Source organism: Ammodytes marinus, assembly GCF_949987685.1.
Source record: "Ammodytes marinus genome assembly, chromosome: 11".
Classification (NCBI taxonomy): domain Eukaryota; kingdom Metazoa; phylum Chordata; class Actinopteri; order Uranoscopiformes; family Ammodytidae; genus Ammodytes; species Ammodytes marinus.
In genome coordinates this window covers 14,584,564-14,610,606 of record NC_137215.1, presented here as the reverse complement: position 1 = coordinate 14,610,606, position 26,043 = coordinate 14,584,564, and the positions used below count along the sequence as shown (strand labels likewise).

The 26,043-nt window shown below is 40.7% G+C and overlaps 2 protein-coding genes across 3 annotated transcripts; both read right to left on the bottom strand.

The window, feature by feature from the left end:
- Positions 1-18,828, bottom strand: wipf1b (WAS/WASL interacting protein family, member 1b). 2 transcript variants are annotated; one of them, XM_080037033.1, is made up of 10 exons: positions 18,730-18,828; positions 12,537-12,646; positions 5,821-5,923; positions 5,404-5,533; positions 4,997-5,191; positions 3,955-4,672; positions 3,353-3,453; positions 2,980-3,204; positions 2,051-2,164; positions 1-1,579 (listed from the first exon to the last, which is right to left on the bottom strand). In XM_080037033.1, exons 3-10 carry the CDS (start codon positions 5,878-5,880, stop codon positions 1,527-1,529), a joined length of 1,596 nt encoding a protein of 531 aa, XP_079893159.1. In that variant the 5' UTR covers positions 5,881-5,923; positions 12,537-12,646; positions 18,730-18,828; the 3' UTR covers positions 1-1,526. The 2 variants fall into 2 exon arrangements, with proteins under 2 accessions (XP_079893159.1, XP_079893160.1); XM_080037034.1 differs by lacking the exon at positions 18,730-18,828 and adding an exon at positions 12,763-12,784.
- A 3,432-nt stretch (positions 18,829-22,260) lies between these two features.
- ciao2b (cytosolic iron-sulfur assembly component 2B) lies at positions 22,261-25,159 on the bottom strand. Its single transcript, XM_080037036.1, has 5 exons — positions 24,939-25,159; positions 24,224-24,303; positions 23,657-23,782; positions 23,458-23,503; positions 22,261-23,312 (listed from the first exon to the last, which is right to left on the bottom strand). Exons 1-5 carry the CDS (start codon positions 25,063-25,065, stop codon positions 23,212-23,214), a joined length of 480 nt encoding a protein of 159 aa, XP_079893162.1. The 5' UTR covers positions 25,066-25,159; the 3' UTR covers positions 22,261-23,211.
- Between the last annotated feature and the right edge of the window lie 884 nt (positions 25,160-26,043).

Sequence of the window (26,043 nt, the reverse complement as noted above, 5' to 3'; positions counted from 1 at the left end):
AAGCATCTCAAAGCATTGTATTTATTGACGTAAATATGTTTACTTCCTTATGATTGTCTTCAAGAATATGTTTCTTAGACCAACACATGATAATACATCACAACGTATACAAAAGACCATTCAAAGCAGTGCCAGGTGAAGCAAAATTAACAAACATAATACTGCACAGTTCACATAACTTAAAATAATACAGTCCTTCAATACCACTTGAATCATACAGATACATACAGAGGTCCTTCAGAGTAAGTCAAGGCGGCTTTTCATAAAACAGCAAAATAAGAAACGGTTCTTTTGTAAACTAATGCTGCCATGACACCACACAATGTCCTTTAAAAACATCTCAATCATAAACATGCTCTCGTCACATTTAACAATCAAAAGTACCGTTCAGTGGTTGCAACAGAAACACACAGATGCAAATGTACATACTGTGAAGGCACATGAGGCTTTGGCAAATTCAACACCTGTGTTTCCCCTGCTGTTTTATAGTTGCAAGAGGTTGTAGAATTTTTTTTTGTTTTTTTTGTTTGCTTGTTATTTTTGTTTGGTGACATGTCTGTCTATGTTTTGGTGTTCCCTTAAGACATTCAGCTATACTAAGTTTTCCAGATGTTCTGGCCATCCAGCTGCTGTACTGTTTCTGTTTTTACATTCACATCAGCAGAGGTGATCCAATAACACTGAACAAACATACACACATAATTAAAGGCACAAAAGGCTAATTCCCTTAATTCTTTGTGAGCAGCCTGAAATTACAATCCTGAATAGACAAAGGCACATGGGAAACACTGGTAAAAAAAAAAAGAGACAGAGAGAAGCAGCTTGTCAACACGCTCGAGGAAGCCGATTGGCTGCACTGTAACCCTGGGATTCCAATGTTGACAATATTATTGCCAGAATATTGAGCTCTTCCCTATTGCTGTCTGTGCTGTGCAAACAGGCAGATAAGGTCACCTGTGCTACCTGCCAAATGCTGGTTTATTTGTCAAGTAAAAGTCTGTATCCAAAAGTCTTTATCTAAAAGTGTAGCTTGTTGGTAAAATATAATATCTAGCAAGCACAGTAAGCAAAAGATGAAACAAGGTATGTATGTAATGAAGTGGATGTGGATCAAGGTTCATGAAAAATACTGTTGTTTTTAAGTGTTCAGTGTCTTACAGCAACACAGAGACATCCTCCATCCACTGCATGGCCTTTAACCTGAAGAAAAAAAATCTATTGCCTAAAGAGGTGCAGGATTCTTTTTTTTTGTATCTGAAGAAAGTGTACCGGAGTATGAACACGCTTTGGTCTTTGAATGTTGCCATTCTGCTGCTACAGAGGCACATGATATACACTCCACATTGTGAGTCCGTCCATTTACTTGGTAAACAGACTTCAGGTCCATCTTACATGTTGCAGTCCACAGATGAACCACATGCCGCAGGCAAAAGCACAATGAGCGCAATAGAGGGACAGAGAGAGAGGGAGCGAGACAAGTAAGGAAACAGAAAGTAGTTCCAGGGGTTGTGTTTGCTGTCACCTCTTCACCTGGGTACAGGAGGTAGAGGAGGTGCTCCTCTCTCCTTTTTACCAGAACCTTCCAAGAAGCAACAGAAACAAAGGAGTTAGTATTTTCTTAGCTTTCCAGAGGAGATTTCATTTTCTTCCACCAGATGGCACTAAAGCATTTCTTTCTTTCCAAAGGTTCCTTTTTCTATTTATTGTTCCAATAGCATATCTGAAATATTTGTTTTTGAAAGAAGTTTACACATGAGTAATTTTAAAATGGTTCCATCTAGTTTTGTTAATTTCACTGTAGTCTACTTTTCTTAAAAACAGGTAGATTTATCATTCTTTATTTCAAAAGGACATATTTCTCACTGCTACAAGTGTAACTACACAGTAACTAATTATAATCTAATCAAATTGTGTTACTTGCAATGAAGTGTGTGTGTGTGTGTGTGTGTGTGTGTGTGTGTGTGTGTGTGTGTGTGTGTGTGTGTGTGTGTGTGTGTGTGTGTGTGTGTGTGTGTGTGTGTGTGTGTGTGCGTCTATGTGTCAGGCTTACCTCTGCCGTCGTTCTTGCCGATGTTGCTGGGGTAGGTCTTCTGGAAGGGCACGTAAGGCTCAGGAGGAGGAAGGTCCGACACTGGATGGAAATTGAATCGACACTCCCACTCATCTGTTAACAGAGAAAAGTGGCAGTGTCTCCATCAGACTGACTCAACTCCACCAAACAAGCACTGCACACATCATGAATATATGTGTACGGTGGAATGAATGGGAATCAATGCAGGTTACTGGGTTAGTTTCTCACTTTTTTAAAACAGGATTCTACTTATTTGACACAATGCAGTAAGAAAGATAAGATCGGCAGCATGAACAGAGCAGTAACAAGAGTTAATACAAGAAAGTACATTTCTGGTAAACTAAAATGTTTCTCTTTGTGCCAATTTGATATCAGATTTACTAACAGTCTTGTCTAATAAACTGCAAACATTCACATCATTTATAGGTTTATAGTAAAAAATGTCTCTGTAATAATTTATCAACCGCCTTTTTTTTCCACTGTATTCTAAATCAAGCTTACTCCCTTTGTTCAATGGGATAAAAACAACACAGATGGGAGGTCAGTGGGTTTCTCTGCCATAGCTGAACACATTAGAACTCATGTGGTAAAAATAACACAGAGGTCAAGGGATTTCTCTCTAGAGACTGGCGGAGTACAGGATGTGAAAAGGACAAGGCGCAGAATATGAATAAGACCCCTGAAAAGTTATGTACTTATGGATTTATATATTAAAGCTCTGTGTTTATGAGTGTGTTTTATTTTATTTCCTTAAATGTAATGTACATGTACTTTTACTTTTTCCTCACTCCCTCTACCGGTGAAACGCTGTAAATGTTTCTGTCCCACAAATTCCACTGCTCTCCATTCATTTTATCAACACCCAAATAAACCAAACCAAACAAGCACTTTCAGGGACATTTACTCACCCTGTATTTGGTTGTGGTGAGAGTTTTGGAAGCCGTTACCCATGGGTGGCGGAGGAGGAGGGGCCCCCCCTGCGCCCGGCCTGTCCGGAGGGAGGGGTGGTCTACCGCCAGGTCCACTACGAGGGGGCTCCGGACCAGGCCGACCAATGGGAGGAGGAGCTGGTGATGACCTCACACTGCCCCTGTCCACACTGCGACCTGAGGGAGGAGGGGGAGGAAGAGGCCCTTTGGAGGTAGAAATAAAAATTGACACATTAGCTGACGGATTGTTTTTCTAAGACTTCGACATGAATAGTACTTTCTCTTTTTCATATGGTTTGCATAGTGACTCAGTGACTCATTCAGTTCAATTAGTTAATCAAAGGCTATTTACCTGAGCGCACTGAGGATTGGTTCCTTCCAAGAGCTGGAGGTCTCTCGTTTGGTGGAGGAGGGAGGGGTCCAGACCGACCGTGTGGTGGAGCTGGAGCATGGCTGGCAAAGAGGAACAGAATTTTAATATACATTAACTATAACAAAACAAAATAAAGATGCTGTGCTAAGAACACCTCGCTGCAGAAAGTGCCAATCTGTTGTGCAAAACTATTTTGCTTCTAAAGAACACATTTCCAAATTTGGATATTTGAAACTGATAGACAAAATTACATTTTAATGCAATGGAGCGATATAGAACAGCTTTATTTTACGTGTGCCCAAACAAATCAAGTTTATAAAGAGGGTCGGTTATTTTTAGAGGGAAGCAACATGAAGAAGTTTGCATGCTACGTGAACTGCAGCATCACAGAGCAGCTATTAGATCTGAATCTATGCAAACTCTGACAGCCACCAAAAGCAGACTCCGCTATCAAGAACATTCCCCATGTGTCCGATTACTGATAGCAAATACTGTTTACACACGCGGCTTCAATGCAACTTATCCATTAATCCTTCACAAATATGGAATAATAGCAGAATCAGATCAAACTGGACTGGTACCTGTTTAGTGAGCTGTTCCTTTGGGGCAGACGAGGGGTGCTGTGGTCGTCCCCTCCAGCCGGGGAAGGTGGGAACGTTGGAGGTCCCGGTCGGCCTGGGGGAAGAGGGGGCGCCCCCCCAGCAGAGGAGCGAGAGGATGAGGAGACAGGGGGAGAAGGCTTGGAGTTGACAGAGGGGGGAGGAGGAGGGGGGACGTCACGGGGCATAGAGGGCCGATGACCTCCCACAGGAGCGGGCGGTGGAGTGGGTCGGTCGTCAGGGAGCGGAGGCCTCCCTCCATGAGCGGGCGAAAAGGACGGTCGGCTACTGCTGGGGGGTGGAGGCGGAGGAGCAGAGAACCCTGGTCTTGGCCCAGGTGAGGAGCCTCCCGGTGGGGGAGGGAGAGGGCCGTGCCTCCCTGGAGGAACACTAGGAGGTGGAGGTGCACAGGCAGGACTGGGCCTTGGTCCTCCGGGGAGTGATGGCGGATGTGGGCTCCCACGAGACTGGAAGTTCTGGGTTGGTCGAGGTGTGTTGGGTACCGGAGGAGGGGGGCCTCCTGGAGTGTCTTGTCTGGATGAGAAATTTGGCCGGCCCTTGGGAAGATCTGGGACGTGGTTACGGGCACCTGCAGGGGCTCCTGGGAGTTTTGGCGGGCCTCCACCACCGCCACCAAATGGGCTGGGCCCACTTGAGCGGCCTCCGGGGGGCAGGACAGGTCCTCGGCTGGGTGCTGAGTCTGGGAAAGAGAAAGCAATAGAAACATCAGTAGTCATAGTCAGCCTTAGGACAGAATGCTTGTTGATATTTGAATTTAGCATCAAAACAAAAACACCCTTCAGAGGCTCTGCCCCCAAACGCGTCTTCCCTTAGCAACAGCAGTCGTCACTTACGACCTGTCCGATAGCATTGCTGTTAATAGCATCATTAAAGCACCTTTAGCTGATTGGTTGGAGAAGTGTTGCCCGGCCTGCTCCAACTCCCTTTGTTTACATCCAGTGGAAACCACGCAGACATTGGGAAAACATTCAAACTTTTTGGAAATCATTTTTCTGGTTTTTACCATTTGAGTTTTTGTTTGCTGCAGACCTCAGTTTGGGCATCCCTCCTGCGAACAGGCCTCCTAAACCAGCAGGAGAACCTCCGCTAAAACCACCTCCTCCTCCGCCGCCTCCTCCTCCTCCTCCTCCTCCTCCTCCTCCTCCTCCTCCTCCTCCTCCTCCGCCGCCGCCGCCACCTCCTCCTCCTCCTTTTGGTTCTGAGAAAATAAAAACAAAAAAACATTAAATTCATTCTTTTTTTACTGGATACATTTTTAAATATTGTACACTCTGGTTTGCTTCACACATGTATAAAAGAGGTGATGTGTTTTTTCTATATATATTGCTTTTGTTTTGACCATAACCAGGTAACCAGCATGGCTAACCCAGTTACAAAGACAAAAACATAGTGAGAGAGGTCCTGACTTACTGTCCAGTAATGGCCCACTGCGGTCATTGGTAACAGCTTTCTTTAATCTGGCGCCACCAGCAATGTCAGACAACAGAGCACTCCTATCCTTCTGTGCTGTGCGGCTTAGATTTGGCTTCGCCGTGTTGGCCTGAAACACAAACACGCATCGAGGTGAAATACACTCACTGAGACTGAATAGAGCAACACAAACTAACGACTACATGTATCCGTCTGTGGGGGGAGTTATAAGAATTTGTCGGTAAAAATGTGAATGACAACACAGAAATGTGAGGATCATACAGACAAAATAGGAGATATGTTATGATGTTATTTATCCACAAGATGTCTCTGCTGAGCAGGGTCAAGAGGACAGAGCCTTAGACAGACAGACAGACACACAGACAGACAGACAGACAGACAGACAGGATGACTTACAGATCCAAAGGTGGGAGGAGGGGGAGGTCCTGGGGGTGGTGGGGGAGGCGGGGCTGGCATCTTCCTCTCTCCAATTCACTCTATCTGCACTGGACGCCGCACCCTAGAAGACACACAACACACAGCACAGTGAGACAAAGTCCTGCAAACTGGTCTTGCATGATCTTAGGGTGATGCATTGGTTCCCATAAACTGGAGACTGGGTTCCTTGACACAGTTCCAGGGTGTCCCCTTCCCCCCCCATTATAAACCAAAAGTTGATTCCCTCTCAGAATATCTTAGTTCAAATAAATTATTCAAAATGTATCTTTGTAACTGTAAGACTTGGTCATCCTACAGTTCAGACATAGAAGAAGAAATTCCTCAGGTGAACACCCTTTGTCCTCCAGAGAAAAATAGTGGTTCTTAAACTGTCAAGTGTGCAACTAATTTAGCTGCATTTCTTCGGTTGGCATGTAGATGAGGACTAGGAACTTGTCTCAAATACAAAGTCAATACATTTCGTCCAATATGAAAAGTGGTCACAGTAGCTTCTCTCTTGCTTTAATGTGTCTTGGTGACCCATGTGAAAATCGATTTGTAGAACATAGTTTGATGCTTTGAGGCCAGGCGGTTCTGAAAGATTGACATCCCATCGGTGGTTGCCGCTTGCTTAACACACCTTAGCACCTTATCCTGTTCAACGAGTAAGGGCTTTTGATCTCCTTTTAATAGCCAAGATGGAGGCAAGTGATGAGTACAGCTGTAGGGTCCAAAACATCCTTTTAGAGTCAAAATGATAGGGGCTTGCCAGGGATGGTACGCCTGAAAATATAGTACAGATATACTGTACATAGGCTGAGCAGGAAATTGTTTTTTTGATGAAAATAAGTGAGGAACAAATAGATAAATACTTAAATGAGCTGATAGTGTCATTACAGCCACACTGACATACTAACGATACACTTTTCATTGAACAGGAACTGGAGTGTTTAGTTCCCTATAACAGGCTGTTTATCTAGTGGTTAAATTTAGAAAAGGACAGATACCCATTACTCACAAACAATCATACAATGCAGGAGTGTAACATACAAAGGAGATTTCCAATCTGGGTCAATGCCATTGGGAATTGATGATTTTCTTAATATTGGTAAAGCTGCACTTATGATATGAAGAAAGGCCACAACAGAGAAGAATGTCCCATTCTAAATTATAATTTATTTGCAACAACTATTACAATTATCATGATAACTTTTGTCAGGCACAAACATATAACTTCCCATAACTGTATGATCTAGACTCTAGTACACGCACACAAGTGCACGCCCTTTCATCCATTTTAAACACATGAATATGGTGGAATTGTAAAATACTGTAACTGGCAAAGATGCTTAATGTTTGCACTTTGAAATTCATTGACATTTGTGAATATAATCCTAACATGGATGATAAACTAATCTGGCAATCTGAACTCAATCACCTTGGAGAGGAAAGTAGCTAAAGGAGCATGCTCATAGTAGCATATCTACTGCATTCATTCAACTGGACGAGAACTAGCTGCACTAAGATCATGAGGGATCAATAAGAGGGTTCTTCAGGTGAAACAGAAATCCATTGAACACACATGCACACCACCGCATTCAAACTCACATCAAAATAAGCCTAACAAAGATACTCACACAGCTCTGCCTTTCACTTCATTTTAGGACACACACACACACACACACACACAGTCAGACCGTCCTCTCTAGAGCCTCTTACTTCCTGTATGCTGCTGACAAACAGGAAGTCACTACGCAGCTCCAGCACCGCAGCCATCCGGTTGCCAGTATGATGATACCTCAACATCTCAGCTGCGTATCATTTTGACAGTCTCCTCCCCTTTCTCACTTTTCTCACTTTTCTCACTTTTCTCACTTTTCTCACTTTTCTCACTTTTCTCACTCTCTCTCTCTCTCTCTCTCTCTCTCTCTCTCTCTCTCTCTCTCTCTCTCTCTCTCTCTCTCTCTCTCTCTCTCTCTCTCTCTCTCTCTCTCTCTCTCTCTCTCTCTCTCTCTCTCTCTCTCTCTCTCTCTCTCTCTCTCTCTCTCTCTCTCTCTCTCTCTCTCTCTCTCTCTCTCTCTCTCTCTCTCTCTCTCTCTCTCTCTTAACTCTGTATTGGTTTAATCACCTCCATTTCCCTTTCTCCTACTTTTTGCTCGCTCTCTTCATCTGCTTGCACCGCTCCTGACGTCCATCCTTTGCATCCCCTACCAGCTGACAATAGTAGAAGAATGTTCCATTTTGAAAGACCTTTCATGTATTGCATGTTGAAGTGTAGAAAGAACAACCATGGGGAACATGCAATGAGTACATTTTGAGAAATATTTTACCCTAAGCAAAGTTATAACATGAAAACAAAATGTCTTTGGTGAACCCACAATTTTTACTACTACTCACTATAAAGATGACATTTGTGGTTCATAGTAAAACATTTGGAAAATGATTCCAATGTAATTTAAGTAAAGATATCCACGTCCCCCTTAGTATGCAGTGTTAAATCTTGTGTACACAAATATTCAGCCCATAGAGTGACATGGGCAGATTTCACATGGGGTTTTACAAAGCGCCTCTGAGATGTTTTTGAGTAAAACTACTTTATCTCCACTACATCAGATGTGGCCTACACAGACCAAACTGGCATATTTATATACATTTGTTTTTACAGAAATAGACCCAGAAAGTGGTCAGTCAACCTTTGTATCTGTTATTGATCGTGTTGATAATATTGATGATGTGCACTCTTCCCATGTGTTGATGTTGATGTTTTGCATGACGTTGATATTGTGTGTTATTTCTTCTAACTTGCGCCAATATTTCATGTGTTGTTGTTGCATACTGTGTGCTTTTGTTGGTTTATATTTAATGCAATCACAAAGTCCTTGTGAAAGAGAGCCTGCTTCCATATGCCTACCCTGTTTAAATATACAACATTTTTGTTTTTTTTAATACTGACCGAACACTTAATACAGAATCCCCACAAGATAATTAATTATCACAGATAAATATAAAGAACTAATATTTAATTATACACTCATTTCAAAATATAGACTATGATGGAATAAAAAGGCTAAACAAAAGGAGAGAGCCAAACATAAACATGACAACGTGTAGTAAACGTGCCTGTCATGCATGTCAAAAGTTCAAACGTGTAAAGTGTGCATGGAGACTGTGAATCTGTATGATGTGTGCATGTGCCAATGCTAAGACAGAGTACTTACGAAGCTCCAAAAAATATATTAAGATGCTACTGAAGCAAACGGAAACTTAACCTGTGATTCCTACAATACAGTCTAAGGTTGAAGATAGGAATCTTTCTGACTTCATACAATTATTATTGGTGTATGATACATTTTGTAAGAACTACATATATAGACCATCTGATTCAAACCCTGCCAGTGCCACATACATTATCACATCAAGAGGTCTTATGCATGTTAAAAATGTCTGTCAAACATTGTAGATTACTACCTATTTAATTCAAACGTTTCTTAGCACTAATACAGAGCAGCATGAAGGTCTGTAGGTGAAAGCCTGGTCAATTCAAATAAACTGTTCTGAAAATAGCTGATTTTGGCTAAATAAGACAAGATTAAGCTGAACAGGAAAACATCACTCACACCGGCAAATTTCTCCACATAGGTTGGCTGCTGAAGCTGCACTGGGTGATAAGATTCTATTGGGCCTCCACCACGACTGAACCCTATGTGACACAGGAAAGTATTCATATCGCTTTGTGCCGGGAAAGTGATCTTAAATGCATATTAACATATGCTGAATTTATGAAATCTACGAAGAGCAACTTACAGGGAAGGACACTCTTCAGGACACATATTCATCTAAACTGAAATCTGTAAAAAAAAATGACTAAGTCCCTTTCACAGTTTTTTGATCAGGATATAGAGACTAACACTTACAGCATATACTCATTTCCTGCAGCAGTGACCGACACAACTGCAGATATGAGACCAGCAGATGAAACCAGGCAACAAGATGTCAGTCAATTAAGACTCAGTTTCTTATGCGCTGCCAGACAGGGGCACCGTAATGGAAAACGCACTCCTTGGTTTTGAACGAAACAGACAGTTGTCAGTTTAGCCACAGTCACTGCAGAAACACATTGTGTTCAATGTACTTCAAAAAACACCAATCAAGCCATTTCTAAGTTGATTGTCAGTTGGTGCACCATTTGCTTCTGCTACTGAAGCAGCTCTGAGTGAATACACAAAGACATCCACTTCCGCTATAGGAAACAGCCCTGTGTGTTTAAATAGCAAAAAGTACTATACAACTTCTCTTTCTATCTCGTACTTGCACACTCAGCCTAATATTAGCCAGGCTTCTACAACAGCTCCTTTGAAAGACAGTAAGTAAGAGAGACAGTAATAGTGATGGAGGGAGAGAAGTATACAGAGGATGGATTCCAGGGTGTGGATCCTTTGAAGAGACACCGTCCACACACACACACACACAACATGAATAAAGCCCACATATGTTTCAGTTTACAAATGGCCATAAAAAAGGCTTCTTCATCCTGCCACTGAACCTCCTGTGCTCCTCGACCTCATTAGACTACCACACACACACACACACACACACACAAATCTCCACATGGACATGGGTAACTCTGCAGTTTTAAACCTTTCCCAAGCATCGAACATGAATATATTATATTTGAATCTATTCCTAAACTTGAGGGCTTAACGTGTCAGATTTGATTGATCCGATGCACTTAAGACAATGTGTCTGAGAGAATGTCAAATTTTTCCTTCGGCTTGTTAATTGATAACAACAAAGGCAGCATATGTGTATCTCAATGTAGTCTCATGTCAGGTCATTGCCGGCGTATGGTGTCTTCACAGAGTCAAAAGTGCTCACTTTATGAGCAAAACCACATATTATATTGGGTTAAGTATTTTAAGAACAAAGACAAACACAGGTCCAGGTAAAATAATAATAAAACACGTTCAAAATCAGATTCAAATTTGTGTGTCTTATTATATCATTTTAAGAAAGAAAGTAGCTTGCGCTAAGTTTTGATTAAAGACAGTGTTCAATCTAGAAACATGTTGAGGTTTTCACAGGGGTGATGGAGGGTGTGGGCGAGTGCATCATTAAGTGGAAACCACACAACACTTTTGACTCAACTCCTCCCAAGTTCTCACACAGCTCAACCGTGAAGGTTAGGGTTACAGAAACAACAACACAAGCACACACACGGTGTCATTCTACTATATACAACCTTCAAATACAGTATATATGCATTTCCCTGTATCCACTGGAGGTCATCGAGAAACATTCAAGGGTGTTGCTGGTCATTAGATATTTTGAAATCTGAGCTGATTTCAAATCTGAGCTAGGAGAAAGGGTAATTTTAAACATTTTGAATGCAGCCCATGGAAGTAATAAATGTGTCGGCTGTGCAGGAACAGTGCTGAGTGGCTAAGCTAACATCCTGTGGTGAGCTCACATGCTCTTGCTTTCTCTCTCTCTCTCTCTCTCTCTCTCTCTCTCTCTCTCTCTCTCTCATTCTCACACACACACACACACACACACACACACACACACACACACACACACACACACACACACACACACACACACACACACACACACACACACACACACACACACACACACACACACACACACACACACACACACACACACACACACACACACACACACACACACACACACACACACACACACACACACACACACACACACACACACACGTTGTATCTAGCAGCAGATGCGGCCCTATTGCTGTTGTTTTAGATTCGACTCGGCAGGTTAATTTTACCTCTTCAACGTTCTTCAAATAAAGAATTTAACACCGAACACGGAAACATTCACAAGATGAATGTATCCTGTAGCAAGGGTGGTAGCAAGGGTGGTGTGTGTGTGTGTGTGCGCGTGTGTGTGTGTCTTTCCTCTCTTGGTATATGGGCTGTGTAACCAGATGTGGCTACAGTACATTTAAATATGGACAAGAAAATGGTCCTGCACACATTTATAATACAGAAGCTTTCCAAATGTTATCACACCTCCTGCCATGATATCAACATTACTTGTAATGTCAGCACCTTTACTATTTCAGGTTTTCTTCAATGGCATTTAAACCATTTCCTACATCGAACACATCAATGAAATCTCCATTAATTTGTGTTGCACATAAAAAAAGTGAATTCCTTAAGTCCATATTTACACCCTTAATATTCACATCATGAATACAATAAATTACTTTTTTTAGTATGTGTATCTGTCATTACTGCTTCCACTGAACAATTATGCCTGACAGTCAGCTGACCTTGACCTCTGACCTTCCGTAAAGTGTGTGTGTGTGTGTGTGTGGGGGGGGGTGGGGGGGGTAATATAATCACGTTTTGAATCTTTAGTTTGACATATAAATACACAAGATATTTATGAGCTATAGGAATCCCTGCTTTGAGATGAAAATATGACTTGCTTGTTCCCAATATGCAGCTTATAATAGAGTCTAAACTCAGCGATAGTGTATTATGTCTGGTCTGGGCAAAGCAAGTCACAGAATCATTTCAGTTTTACACACAGCAAACAACTTGACTTTTCTTTTGACTTTAGTCACCGCTCTAAAAGTGTTGTTTTTTATAGTTCTACAACGTTGTGTAAAACTGTCAGTGGAAAAATATATATATATCAGCAAGTCTACTTACTCAATCTGTGTCCATAGGAGAATCAGCAGTAGGTTCAGAAGACAGTAGAAGAAGCACCTTAGTTCATTCCTCATAAACACACAGAATGTGAACAGCAGCCACATATACAGCTGAAATCAGAAGAAAGAAAAAGCGGAAGATTAGCAGCATCTGACAATCTTCAACAACAAAAAAAAACATTCTGCACCATGTAGAACTTCTTCATTCCTCTTCCTCTAAAACTTACATCTCACATTCGGAGAAGTCCCACTTCAACACACACAGACACGCACACACACAGACACGCACACACACAGACCTCATATCCAGCACACGCGCCACTTCCTCTTTTTCAGTTCCGCACCTGGGGAAGGGGGAGGGGTGCAGAGGTTCCCACTGGGGCTCAGGAGGAGAATGAAGTGTGCAACAAGGTTTTACAAGCTGTTGAAATGCAAATCCACCATATTTCAGATTTCTGTAGAGATCCTTTCATTCATACAGGGAGTAGTCCGCATTAAGCCTACACAATCCTTTCGCGTTTCTCAAACACATCTGATAATACAAACGTCTTTAAACATTTACATATGTGTTTGTTAGAAATATGTAATTAATTGTTGGATACATTTGTCTAACTGGTGACATATGCATGTTATTAAACACAACTGGTTGCATACTTCATTATTTAAAAGTAATGCACAAGTACTGTCATGCATGTACCAGGGTTGCCAAATGTATTTGCATTTAAATGTAATGACAGTCTAACTAAAGATATTATTTGCCTTGAAAGGCACAGACAGATCCCTGGTCATTATCTTCGAAATCAGACCAGTTTGTAGTTTGTCAGCAGCAGTGATATTTAATTACTTTTCAATGTGCATAGTATTACTTTTATTAAAGGACCAGGGATGTGAAAATATATCATCTACTTAAAAGTCAGTGACGTCTGAGATCATGATCAGTGACTGATTGAACACATTATACTTCCTCCTGTTTGGTTTGGGAAGATGAAAGACAGTAGAGTCCGCGATTTCAAAAGGACTAGACGTCAGAGCAGAGGAGTGATTGTTCACTCCAGTCAGCATGAGAAAAAGTGACCAACTTGGTTAGAGTTAGACTTGTGAGAAAAAGTGTGAAAACATGCAGGCACTGATGACCAAAATAGAGAAGTACAAGATCAGTGTGTAGCAGTAACAGCAAATACTGGATGATAAGGATAAATAAAATAAAAATTACTACTTAGTGTCATTTGCCTTTTGCAACGTTATCCTTCGAACCTAAGCAAAAAGGATGCAGCTTAAGATTATGTGCTGCATGTTGCTGTCCTAAGTTGCTGCACTATGTTGACTATTAGGACTGTGCCTCATTTACTTGGAATTCATTCACCACGGAAAGTGTTTTCTCTCCAAAATGCATTCTGAAGCTCTCTAGACACGAGAAGTCTTCACACGCATCACAAGAAGAAAAAACGGCCCCTTGAAGCATCTGGACAGAATGGTTAGCATAGCTCCACAGCAGCCACTTCCCTTGCTCTGTGTCACACTTCCTGCCTCGCAACACAGTCAGCGGCGGACTGCCAGCCCTCCATCGGCTGCACTTCAATACTCTCTCCCTCTTGTCTCTGCTTCCCAGACAACTACAACACCAGAGCTGCGTCTTTAAAGGTTCACCTTGGCTTTTCTCCACAGTGCTCAGCTGTTTTCCTTTACCAGGCTCTAGTCTGCAGTGAGGGGGCGGGGGGGAAAACGTGTCAGACCTGGTTACTTCGGTTAAACCATGAAAAGGGGCCAGTGTTCCCCACAGAGGCAATTTCAACTGGCTTAAATCACCCATTAAATCAGCGCCTTGCCTTTACACAAAACAAATGTACAACAGAAACTTAATGTGGCTTCAAATGTAAGCCACATTAAAATATTGTGCTTCTCGAAGTGATAAAATGACTGAGAATGAAACAAACATCCAAAAAGCAATGGTTCAAAGAAAAAGTTAATTTCTCAGAAAGCTGTATAGTTTCCTCATTCTTGTGAAAATGAGCAGAAATAAACCCAAATGTCAACACATCTAACCTTGATAAATTGTATGGGGCAAATACCATGTAGCACTGTAGTGAACTGAATTATCAGATCATAGGTGCAGTGAAGCAATTCTTTTCAAATGTCGTCAGCATCTGTGACTATTTTTCCTTTCTGCTGAAATGCTGTTTTTATTTGTTGAGTCGGTGCCATCATTATATCTGAGATCATCTAACAACATTACATCATGTTGAAGTATTTTTGCTGAACCAGATATGCAGGCTGCAAACTACAACACCAAAGTAAGAATCCAAAGTATGCTAAATTAACTAAAAGAACAGCTCTGTCAATTTAAACAAAAAAAGTTTCACCAGACTGGTATTTCAAGGCTGGTTTAGTGTGTCTGTAATGTGACACACACCCCACCATAGATTCCTCAGAACCATTATATTATCAATGCATCTCAGGCCCCTAAACTGTTCCAGGGTTTCAGATATATCAGAAGTGACTGGTGTAGCAACATGAGCTGAGATTGTGTCTCAATAGATTCAATATTTCCTCTTTGTAAGTCAATGACATCGGCCCTGCAGTCTATGTGTATGTCAACAGATTCCATTGCTATGTAATGTCATCAAGTTCAAGTGTTTCTTGATTATTTCTGATCTCACTCATCACAGAAACTGGATAAGGTAGTCAACATCATTAACACAGATCCAAAGGAAGGGCTGTTGTTAGATGAATTTGACTGAACAACTATGAAATAAGACAGAAGACAGAAGAAGAGAAGACAATTGATCTGCCTCCCATCCTGTCTGTCACACAGTCACATGAACATTAGTGCAGCTCGCCTGCAGGCTAGTCGGGCACTTTAGATGCTTTGTGATCTCACATCACACCATGTATGACTCATATACTGCGGGCCAAGCAGAGAGATGCCACAAAATGTCATTAAAACGGCTCAACTGGCCTGAAAGCCCACTGTGAAATATCCAACAAAGTCAAGACTTTGTTGTCGTTGAATAGACACATTTTAATTATCATGTTCCAATATATGGAGGATGTCCTCTGGCAGTACTTGAAGCTTTATAACTGCTTATTCATTTTACTAGAGATTTTAAAAAATCTTTGTCTGGGCAATAAAAATAGTGACATCCAAATGTTTGTTGCTTTAAAAGCTTGAGTTTTTAAATGTTAATCTAATTCTAAAAGTAGTATCACCGCTTTTGGATTTTCAGACCACATACATCATTAGAGTTTAAATGTATGGCTGTTGATGGCTTTGGCCTCTTACATTCAAAACACATGGAGGCACGTGGTCATGAGTTTCAGTGATGGAGGGACAGAGAAATGCCAGGATCACATGCCTTGCACAGGAAACAGGGCTGAGTTTAAAAAAAGATGAAAAAAAGAGCACAGTGTTGCATTATGTTTGTTCTACTACCCACACACTAAACATGCACATGCTACCCTCTGACAGAAGCAGCACGCTGAACAGTGTTGCAATTCTTTTCACATGGTATCTGCTCACATGTAGAACGCAGAGTAGGAAAGGATGAGATGTGCTTTGGAACATCTCATCACGAGTTACGGAAAACACAATTCAAATCTGAATAAAAAGGAACAGCTGGGAGACACGTCCGAGATTCACCAAGCCCCTCGCTTCCTTACCAACGTGGTTTGTTCCACTGCACTCCTGAGGAATGCCAAGTATGAACTACACGCAATGAACCTAAACTAGTTCTGTCACAAAGCACATGAATGAGAACACACAACCAAGGGCTACATGAGCATATAAACAAGGCTCCTCTTCTCTGCTTTGAAATGTCCAAAAACTCAACACGTTTTATTTATTTGTTATGAAACCTGAGTATCAGTTAAATGTCTCTGCACAGAACTGCTGCTGGGTGACAGCATGCAAAAGAGCCAGCTTAGTCCAAAATCAGAGCACAAGTCTATATATTCTGTATTATTACATCTACGTAATTCCCGTAAACAATCTCAATGATACTCACAGTACTTTTTTTCAGGTCAATGCCATATTTGGTTGTTAGGACCCTGAATATTTAAATTGGGGAACCTTAAGTGAGATACCTGTCAATCAAGGAAAAAAAACATCCCCAAAATATGCCCACCTTTAGCTTTAAAGAAATGAGTTTCTAACGTTATGAGGCAAAATAAAGTTGCTGCGTTTGAATAGCAGTAACTTGGGGTGGCGGACACTGAACCCTAAACGGCTCCAGATGAGCAGGAACTAACATAGCAGTGTGTGAGAGAGAGTGAGAGAGAGAGAGAGAGAGAGAGAGAGAGAGAGAGAGAGAGAGAGAGAGAGAGAGAGAGAGATATAAGGCATTGTAAAGTGCTTTGAACTGCTCTCAGGTAAAAGCCAAAAGAATCTATAAAAACTGCTTTGTTCTTATAGTGTTTTTTTCTTGAAACAGGCTTAGTGAGTCCTTCAGAGGCTTTAGGGCAGTGTTCATTTTAAATGGAATACTCTTTTTAATTGAACAAACTAATTGGCATATGTGACACTGATCCAGAAACATACTGGCAACAACCATCATTGACTTACTGTGCAGCAACACTTCACACTAATGTCAATACACTCCCACCCGTGTAAGTCAATATTCCCCTTCAGTCTGTATGATTGCCAAACACTCGGGATTAACTTGTGCAAATCATGATTACAGCAACTCCAGTTACTTCAAATGTTTCTTGTTCACAATAATCCCTCTAATCTTTGGCCAAACTGCTAGTGGTTTGCTTTAAAAGTCTAAAATAATCCTGTCAATCAAATTATGCAATAACTCAATACTATAGTTTATTAAAATAACATTGCAGTCTTAATTTGATTGACTTGTGATCAAACCACAAATCCAAGCAAACTGCATTAACAGCCGACGATATTAGTTATTTCTTATTATACATCGATTTCTTATGATGTTATGTGTGCAATCTGTGCATGTATGAACAATTGTGTTTGCCACTCAAAGAGAGCTAGATTATTATATGGGAATTCACTATTGTAATATAGAGGAGTTCAATAGCAGAATACATATCATTTCAACCATATTGCCTAGCCATATATTAGCATGGTGTGTGCTTACATCAGACACATCAGGGCCCTTACACAGCACCTATTGTGCAAAGGGAGAACTATTCAATGCAAGATAGAGAGGTGCAATATCAAGAAAGAAAAAGGTCTCAAACAGGGAAGCACCAAGTTCCAACTTTAACAAGACATATAAAGACAGGCCAGCTGCAGTATAGGCCTATCTATCTGCTCAACTCAACCGCTGCATAAGAAGGAGATGACACAGTAAAGGAGAGGAAAGCTGCTGTTTTATTATTATGTTGTTTCCCATCAGGTTAGTTTCATATTGGCATGTGTAAACTTTGATTTGGACCCGACTCAAAGCAAGAACTTCTCTACAAAACTAAATGTTTACAGGACTAGCTCAGCCTTTGGGGGAGTGTGTAGAGAGTAACTGCTTAAAGCCAAATGGGCATTCTGTCAAACTGGTTGTGTACACACACACACACATACTGTATAGTATATGCCAATATATTTAACCAAATTCTTTTTGCTAAATCTTGTATGACATTACCAGCTGAAATTAAGCATTTATTTGAGTGTACATGTGTGTGCAACTATGTATGTGTGTTCCATATGCTCTCTTTGAAAATAAAACCCAAATATGTGAGAGAAAAAAAACTGAAGTCCATTCCCCAACCTCTGTTGCTCACTTGGCAAAAACACACGCCTTATGTTCAGCCTGACTATGTGACTGTAGCTACTTCCTCACAGCTCACTGGTCGATGAAAACACAGGGAGTAGGGAAAAGAAAAACAGTCAATACAAAACTCACATTGATCATTTGTGGGTGGAAGAAAGGACAAACCTTGGCTTGTTGCCAAAACCCCTGCCAGAGCTCTATACATTTTGCAAGACGCTTGTAAACGACTAAATGCTTCTTTTGACGGTTAAGTAAACAGTTGGGCTCAATTCATTCGCCATCACTGCTGGAATCAGTCCCAGCTGCTGCTTTCTGGAAAGATGACAACTTAATTATTTATTTTTTGCTTGTGAGCCGAAGTCGGGTCTCACTCTCACGAGTTTCCGTTCTATTGAAGCTATTTCCCACACTGGCCTACGCAAACAACACAACTTGAAAACCAAACTTGAGATAGCGTTTTGCTGAACCTACCTCTGGAAGTGTGAGACGCCGTGCACCGATAATAATCTCCCATCGACCGTAAATACACTGTGGTTGGTGTTGAGGAGCTGTGTGTAGCCAATCCTGAAGTCTGCAGAGCAGAGGTCTGGCTGGCAGACAGGCAGCCAAGCTCAACTGGCCTCACCCAGAGCACTACATACACTGGGTTGAGCGAAGACTCTCCCACGGAAGTGAGAAAATAATGTCACTGCAGTGTTGTGGTTGTGGAAGCTACTTTGAAAGCATTGTGACTACCAACGACTCCACACTGGAATATGTTAGACTACCCTAGGTAAATGAAGCTACTCAGTAAGATAATTCAAACCTACTTTGACAAAAAAAATTGTTTTATCAAACTCACAATGATATATCATTACAAAATATAGCTAATAGGCCTACAAGAAAGTCACATGACAGAAACAAATGCCACTGAGTTTATTGCAGAAACTAAAACCTGCCAATTTGTTTTTCACGGTTCATACATAAACCAAAAAAAAACATTTAAATAACAGTTGTAAATCAATAACAAATTAAAACATTAAACACATATTTTCTCATGTGCGCTGACAATACAGCTTCCTGGAAAATGACTGCCTTCACAACAATCAGGATCACAGGGAACCTAGCTCATCAATGGGGGTTCATTAACTAATGGTAGATTTAGAATGAACCCCTTTTCCTTATGGACCAACACTGTTTGTAGTTTCAGTTCAAATGTAACTAGGCTACTTGAATCACTACTATGCAAATATGAATGTAGTTGATACCAGCAAGCTACTGCACATTGTAGTTAAACTACCAGTTTAATCATATGTAGTTTACTACTCTTTAACACTGCTTGTAATTATAATTATAGTGGGTCAATTACACATGAGTATCACATATTGTGTGTTGTTTGTCAGTGGGCTACATTGTCCCTGCGTTCCAATCCCTACTTCTCTACTATTTAGTATGCCAGAAAAAAAGATTTAGGATGTCCCAATACATGCAAGTCAATTGTATGTATTGTACTATAAAAATCATAGTTGCCCCACTAACTCCAATAGCATTTTGGAGTATTTGTCTTTATTCTTGGCATTTCTCGACATAATGAAAAACAAATCTTCCTTATCTGATTTTCTTTACTCTCCTGTGGCCCTAAAACTCTTCTCTTTAGTTTGTAGTGTAGTAAAAAAAAGAGTATGTGATTTGGAACGCAGGGATTTCCTGGGGTGTGTCTCTGATCTGTTTCTGGCTTCTTGTTCGTCTTCACCCTCCAGCCAATGAGCGCCTCTGTTGACTAAACCTTCTCTATTCACGGCTCTGGCTTTGGCTCATGCAGCTGTGCCGGCTGCGTTTTTTATCCGGGGGTTTAGCAGTGATGCAATGTTTCCAGATGTGGAACAAGAAAAGAAGAAAAAATCCTTATTAGTCCAGCATGAGAAACAACAAATATGTACATGATACATTCATGTCTGCGATACTGATATAGGGATTCAATTGGGTCAAATAATAATTATTCCACTGTATAGTGAGTATGTTTTATAATTCCCTGTGGTGTTACCAATACCCCTAAAAAGTAAATTTGGTTCACTCTTCTATACTTTAATACAATTTTACAAAACACTTGCACTATATTTAACTTACAGAGCATCACTTTGACACCACCTAGCCTACCATGTTTTCCCGTTAAGGATTTGTTGCAGTACTATTTTTAATGTATTCTATATATAGGGGAAGGTGGGGTGATTTGTGCATTTTGGAAGTTGCAAAACCCCTTGTTTCTAGAAAACCGTGGAAGAAATTGGAAATGTGACCACATATTTAAGAAGAGCCATCCATTTGACTCATCCTGTAAAGAAGGGAGACACAAGGAATAAGATATAAGCACATTTAAGCTCAAAAAACTGTGTTTTGCCTTTCAAAGTAAAATTTCCATGATCAAGGTTTTTCGATTATTGTGTCTGAACAATTATAGACACGTTTGAAAACATTTGACACATGTTTTAGTGCTTTGGTATGCTACACTTTGAGTCTATATAGTTAGCACAATGTCAACCCTAAATTGCTGCATCATGCCTATTATCCAAAATTCTGGGGATGGGGTGATTTGTGCGCAAGGGCCTGGGTGAGTTATAAGTAAGTAAGTAAGTAAAATGTATTTATAAAAGCACATTTATGACAGTTTGCACTGTCCAAAGTGCTGTACATAGTGCATTCAGTAGGTAAACAATGAAGGTACAATAACAATAACCAAAATAAAAGACGTAAAGCCCATACATCCACATAAACACAGATAGTAGTGCAGAGGTAAGATAGTTAATGGGGAGGAAACACCAGGGTGTACATATGGGTTTTGAGCCTTGATTTAAAGGCAGAAATGTAGGGGGAATCACATTTGTCAGGTGGCAGTTGGTTCCACAAGCACGGAGCAACTAGTGCAAAGTACATTTCTGAGAGTTGTGCCAGTGGCATGGCTGTATACGCTGGTCACCAAAAGAAAGTGATTGTCTACAGTAGCTCAGAAGAGAGTGACATCTCAATTCCACTTAACGACACCACTGATGAGAGTTCAGATGGCCAGAAAGATGATGATGGTGACTTTGTCATTGTGACACAATGACGCACAAATCACCCCACTACGTGGGGTGATTTGTGCGACAAGACAACTTTTTTTCCGAAAGCTATATTTCTTAAACAGTTTATTCCAGATCCAAAGTTTTTATTGCCAGGGATGCACAACATCCTGAAATATATGTACATATTTGAGTTGGAGACATAACTGTCAAGGCCTCACTTTAAAATCACTTTGAGTAAAAAGTTGCACAAATCACCCCACCTTCCCCTATATATATATATATATATATATATATATATGTGTGTGTGTGTGTGTGTGTTAATGTAACCTCTCAGAGAGCATGTGTGGTTGAATCAGTGCTAGAGGAAAGCATAGCTGTTTAGTGAGTTCACTGAGGTGTGAGTGGGTAGACAAGCATGTTGGAGGACTCTGTGCTGGGGTTTGTCCTGCCAGGTTGCCTCCTCAGAACCTGATGGACAGAGACTTCTCATTATCAGCCGCCGCCTCTGGATCTACAGGGATGGGATAATGGCTCCCTCTGTTGGATTATTGCAAACATTAGAAGGAAAAAAACAGTGTTTAACTTGTATATATTATCTATGGTTTAACTGTGTGGATGACTTGATAGTTCAGCAGCAGTCAAACTATTGTTTTCAGTATCCACGTGTACTGTGCACTGAACCACAAAAGCAGTTTTAATTTAGAGATAATTAAAATAATGAGTCGCAATCAACAGAAGATAATATAGGTGTTTTATGACTGGTATGTCTTTGATATTTTTGGCACAAATGAAGTAGAGGCAAATGAAAATAACATTGTAAGGTGGCACCAATGTTGCACCCACCCCATTACAACACCATCACCACCACCACCATCTACCGCCTTAACAAACATATAGTTAAAACAAGCATTTTCTGAGGGTGTAAACTTAACCAGAACACAATAAGCTTCCCAAACACAAAAAGTATTGCCGGGCTGCTTTATTGAACAGCACAGGATTGTACAGGTGTGTCTTAAACATGCTAATGTGGTAATTATTACTATTTTATCCCTGAAAATCTAATCCTGGGAGACAAAAATTAAATAAAAAACACATGCACAGATATACCTTCATTTTAGTTTAATTACTGATATGTACATTTTAAATAAAATAAAATGTCAAATGCATTCATTTTATATACAGGTGAGGATTTGTGCAGCAGATCTAATGCTGCCAGATTTAATAATATAAAACAGGAATGACAAACTGACGTGGTTTTCAGTGACCCCAAATCTCACAGAATGGAAGTTTAATGTATGTGCTTTGTCCAAACTATTCTCATGAGTAACAGTTTCTACAGGGTTCTTTAAGGCAAGTTTAATTTGAGACTTTAGAAATGTTGTAATGCCAGATGGAATGACATTAAAGTGGCTACAAGGAACTTTCCGTTTGTGTTAATTGCTCCTATTGTTCCTGGGTGAGTGTACCAGGACAAATGCATCAAGAAAAACTACATACAATTGCATTCTTCACACTCACGGTCTCGTTTGCTGTAACATGTAAATCATGATAATCAGAGGAAAAATTAGACCGTTTCAGAAATATTTAAAAGTTCCTCGTAGCTACTTTAAGGACCAATTTTACAATAAAAAAAAAGACTGAATAAAGCAACAAATGTTTAAAAATCGATGTAAAGATGCGTGGCATTAATACGAGAAGCACTATTTCAAAATAGATGCAAATTATTTTGAGTTTTTAAATTGCAATGTCAGAAAAAAGGCATTTTCTTTGTATCGATTTTGCTGAAACAATGTTAACCCTTTGCAGCTATTCACAGCTGGATAGGTGCTGGGTGGATAGAGTGCTTGGCATCATTGAGTTCTATACTGCCATAACAAGCAGCTGGGAGCAGGAGAGGACAAAGCTGATTGGCTGCTCAGACGCTCCTGGCAGACAGGCACTGGTTGACCACCTCCAGCAGCGAGGAGTTCTCCAGAGCTGCTGCTACTCGCTCTTTGTCTGCCAGCTGTTTGTTCACTGAAAGTACAACATAATACACAATGAGAGAGAACATACAACATTACATTCAGAAAAAAAAACATTTTAAGCAGTGACTACGGTATTATGCGTGTCTGGGAGTATATGAGCTCATATCCCATCGTCCATGCTGTTGCTTTCTTACCTGCTTCCTCTGAGGCGTGACTCCCGGGACTGATGTGGACATCGATCTGGGTAGAAACAGGAAAACACACAAAACGTTAAGACTGAAACTGATATACACAAGTCTAACACACATTGTATGACATGATGTTTGTATTAACCAACACTCGTTGAAAGGAGGTGGTGTTAAATGTGCATCCCTATCAACAACACACACGTACTTTGAACCTGTCTGGCAGGGAGCGTAGCAACTTGACTTTGATTGACAGACCAATGAGAGTTGCCATGCTGCAGTGGGGGATGGTGGGTGTGAACTCAATACCCACAATGCTTTCGGCATCATTAACCTGAGGAAAAAGAAAATAAGACAGATGTAGGTCTTATTAAAACAATAAACAGAATGCAAACATTTTTGGTGAAATTACCTTTACTTGTTTAAGATGTGTTTGCAATGAGATACATGTTCCTATTGTTCAATAAAAGATAATGATATGAACTAAATGGAGCTTATTTTGATGAAAAAGTCTGGAGTGTGAAAGTTGTCTTGTCAAATGTAATTTAAAAAAAATGTATTTCTTTTTGAAGTGAGATACAAAAAGAAGTGAAGTAATTTAAATGTGGGACAGCGTGTTGGAATACAGAAAAGAATGGTGGTCAAGTGCAAAGCTGCTTGAACTATTTCTTAATTGTATTGGCATATGGGTGAACCCATTACAGGGTATCTTGCTTTCCCCCCAATCCACTTCGTAAACACAAAGACAAAAACCCACACAGTTAAAGGTGCGTACCTTGACTCGGACTTGCTCCACGACATTGAGTTCCTCCAGAGACAGAGGATGCTCAGGGTCGTTGATGGTTCTGATCAGATGTGTGTTTAGTTAAAGAATTTAAGACATGTAATACAAACCTCTAATATAATGCAATATTATATAAATGCCCTTTTTGGTAATCCATTTTTAATTTTGTATTTAAAGGAAGAAAGGCCACCATCACATAAACACAACGTGACACAAGGCAAACAGAAAAGGTCGACTACAGCAAATTATTCGTGCCCCCACAAACCCACTCTTCATCACCCTCTAGCCCCTAACATGATGAATCAAGGCAGTGTACGGATGGAAATTAAACACAAAAATATGAACAACACTACCAATACAATAGCCATCTCCCCGAACCCTTCCCCTCCTACCCAGCAATCCCACGACCTTCTGTTTTACAGGCTGTTTGCATATTTGTTACATAGGCCTGTATAAAAGATACTCCTACTTTCCATGTCTTACAAATTTAAACTATTAAAAGATTGATGTAAGACATTTCAGTGACATTTAAGGCATTCTTTTAGATACACTTACTCAATGCATTTTAAGACCTTTTTCATGCTATGTAGGCTACGAACCCTGTATAAAGTACATAGCTTATGTTTAACACGCACACACATAGCCTATCAGTCAGGTTTAACAGTCTAAACTAGAGGAAAACAAGCCGAGTTTACAAACAGGATATCGAATATTTCCCTGTCGTCGATGGGGTCGTGCACGTCTTCATCCTCGTCGGTCGCTGTCAGCAGCCTCTCCCCCTGCCGCTGGAAAACCACTGGGTTTGCGTTCTCCAATTGGCTTCCCACGGACATTTTTACACGTCAATTCAGTCCACGTTAAACCATAAAGAAAGAAAACCTCTAGTTGTGAAACCACCTGCGCAGGAGAGTAAACACAGATAAAAAGAAGCACAGGAAATTACGGAGAGCGGTAGAGTCCAAAAAAGGTGGTTATACAAACTCTTAAAGGGACAGTACACACAACAAGTAGGCTACCTACTCTTTCATATGTCCATGCTCTGAACATGACTGCTTCTGTACAGGAAGTGAAAAACATTTCTAGATAAAACTGCTTAACAAGGTGAATTATAATGTGAAATAGGGCCCTTGAATGAGAAGAGAGTTGAGAGCTTGAAACATGCTTGTTGTGTCCTGCACTGCTTTTCAAACATGCACTTTTTAGTGCATTTGTGAGTGCAGATGTGATCGAGTGAGTGAGTGTGTGCGTGCGTGCGTGCGTGCGTGCGTGTGTTTTATTTGTCGCACTTGTCCTAAACAAATTGTGTTTTTTTTTGTGTGTTTTGGGATGAAATTTGCCTTAAAGGGTTAGTTCAGGATTTTGGACCTAGGGCCTGATTCCCAAGTGTTATTTATCATTGGAGACAGTTTTCAACACATTTCATTCAGTCCTTCGAGTTGCAGAGTTGGCTCGTGCTAGGCTAGCGCACGGGATTGGGGTCAAACCTAGCCTGCTACTAAAACAGTCTTACCCACTCCACAGTACACCCGAGGCTAATCAATTATAACGCTAGACTACAGATGTAAATGTCTGTGTTGATAGAATAATTTTAGAAATAAAACCAACCTTGCATATTGCATTTTGAGAGACTCGGTGTGTCTCAGCAGCAGTGTTTATATGCGGCAGCGGCGGACTGATTCCTAGGTTACCGGATCTAGGTATTTCACCTGCCGCTGTCATTGCTACAGACGCAGAGTAGCCTACAGTGCACGAAGGAATTTTATTAGCCTATTCAATAAACAAGATATGGCCACGTTTGGAGGACTTAGCGA

Excerpts from the sequence above, each read along its gene's own strand:
- wipf1b (XM_080037033.1), bottom strand. The coding sequence starts at position 5,880 with ATGCCAGCCCCGCCTCCCCCACCACCCCCAGGACCTCCCCCTCCTCCC. Across the intron at positions 5,534-5,820 it reads CTCCTCCCACCTTTGGATCT|GCCAACACGGCGAAGCCAAA; the intron begins GTAAGTCATCCT and ends TTTGTGTTTCAG. Across the intron at positions 1,580-2,050 it reads CGGCAAGAACGACGGCAGAG|GTTCTGGTAAAAAGGAGAGA; the intron begins GTAAGCCTGACA and ends GCTTCTTGGAAG.
- ciao2b (XM_080037036.1), bottom strand. The coding sequence starts at position 25,065 with ATGTCCGTGGGAAGCCAATTGGAGAACGCAAACCCAGTGGTTTTCCAG. Across the intron at positions 23,783-24,223 it reads TGGAGCAAGTCCGAGTCAAG|GTTAATGATGCCGAAAGCAT; the intron begins GTACGCACCTTT and ends CTTTTTCCTCAG. Across the intron at positions 23,504-23,656 it reads CCCTGCCAGACAGGTTCAAA|ATCGATGTCCACATCAGTCC; the intron begins GTACGTGTGTGT and ends GTTTCTACCCAG.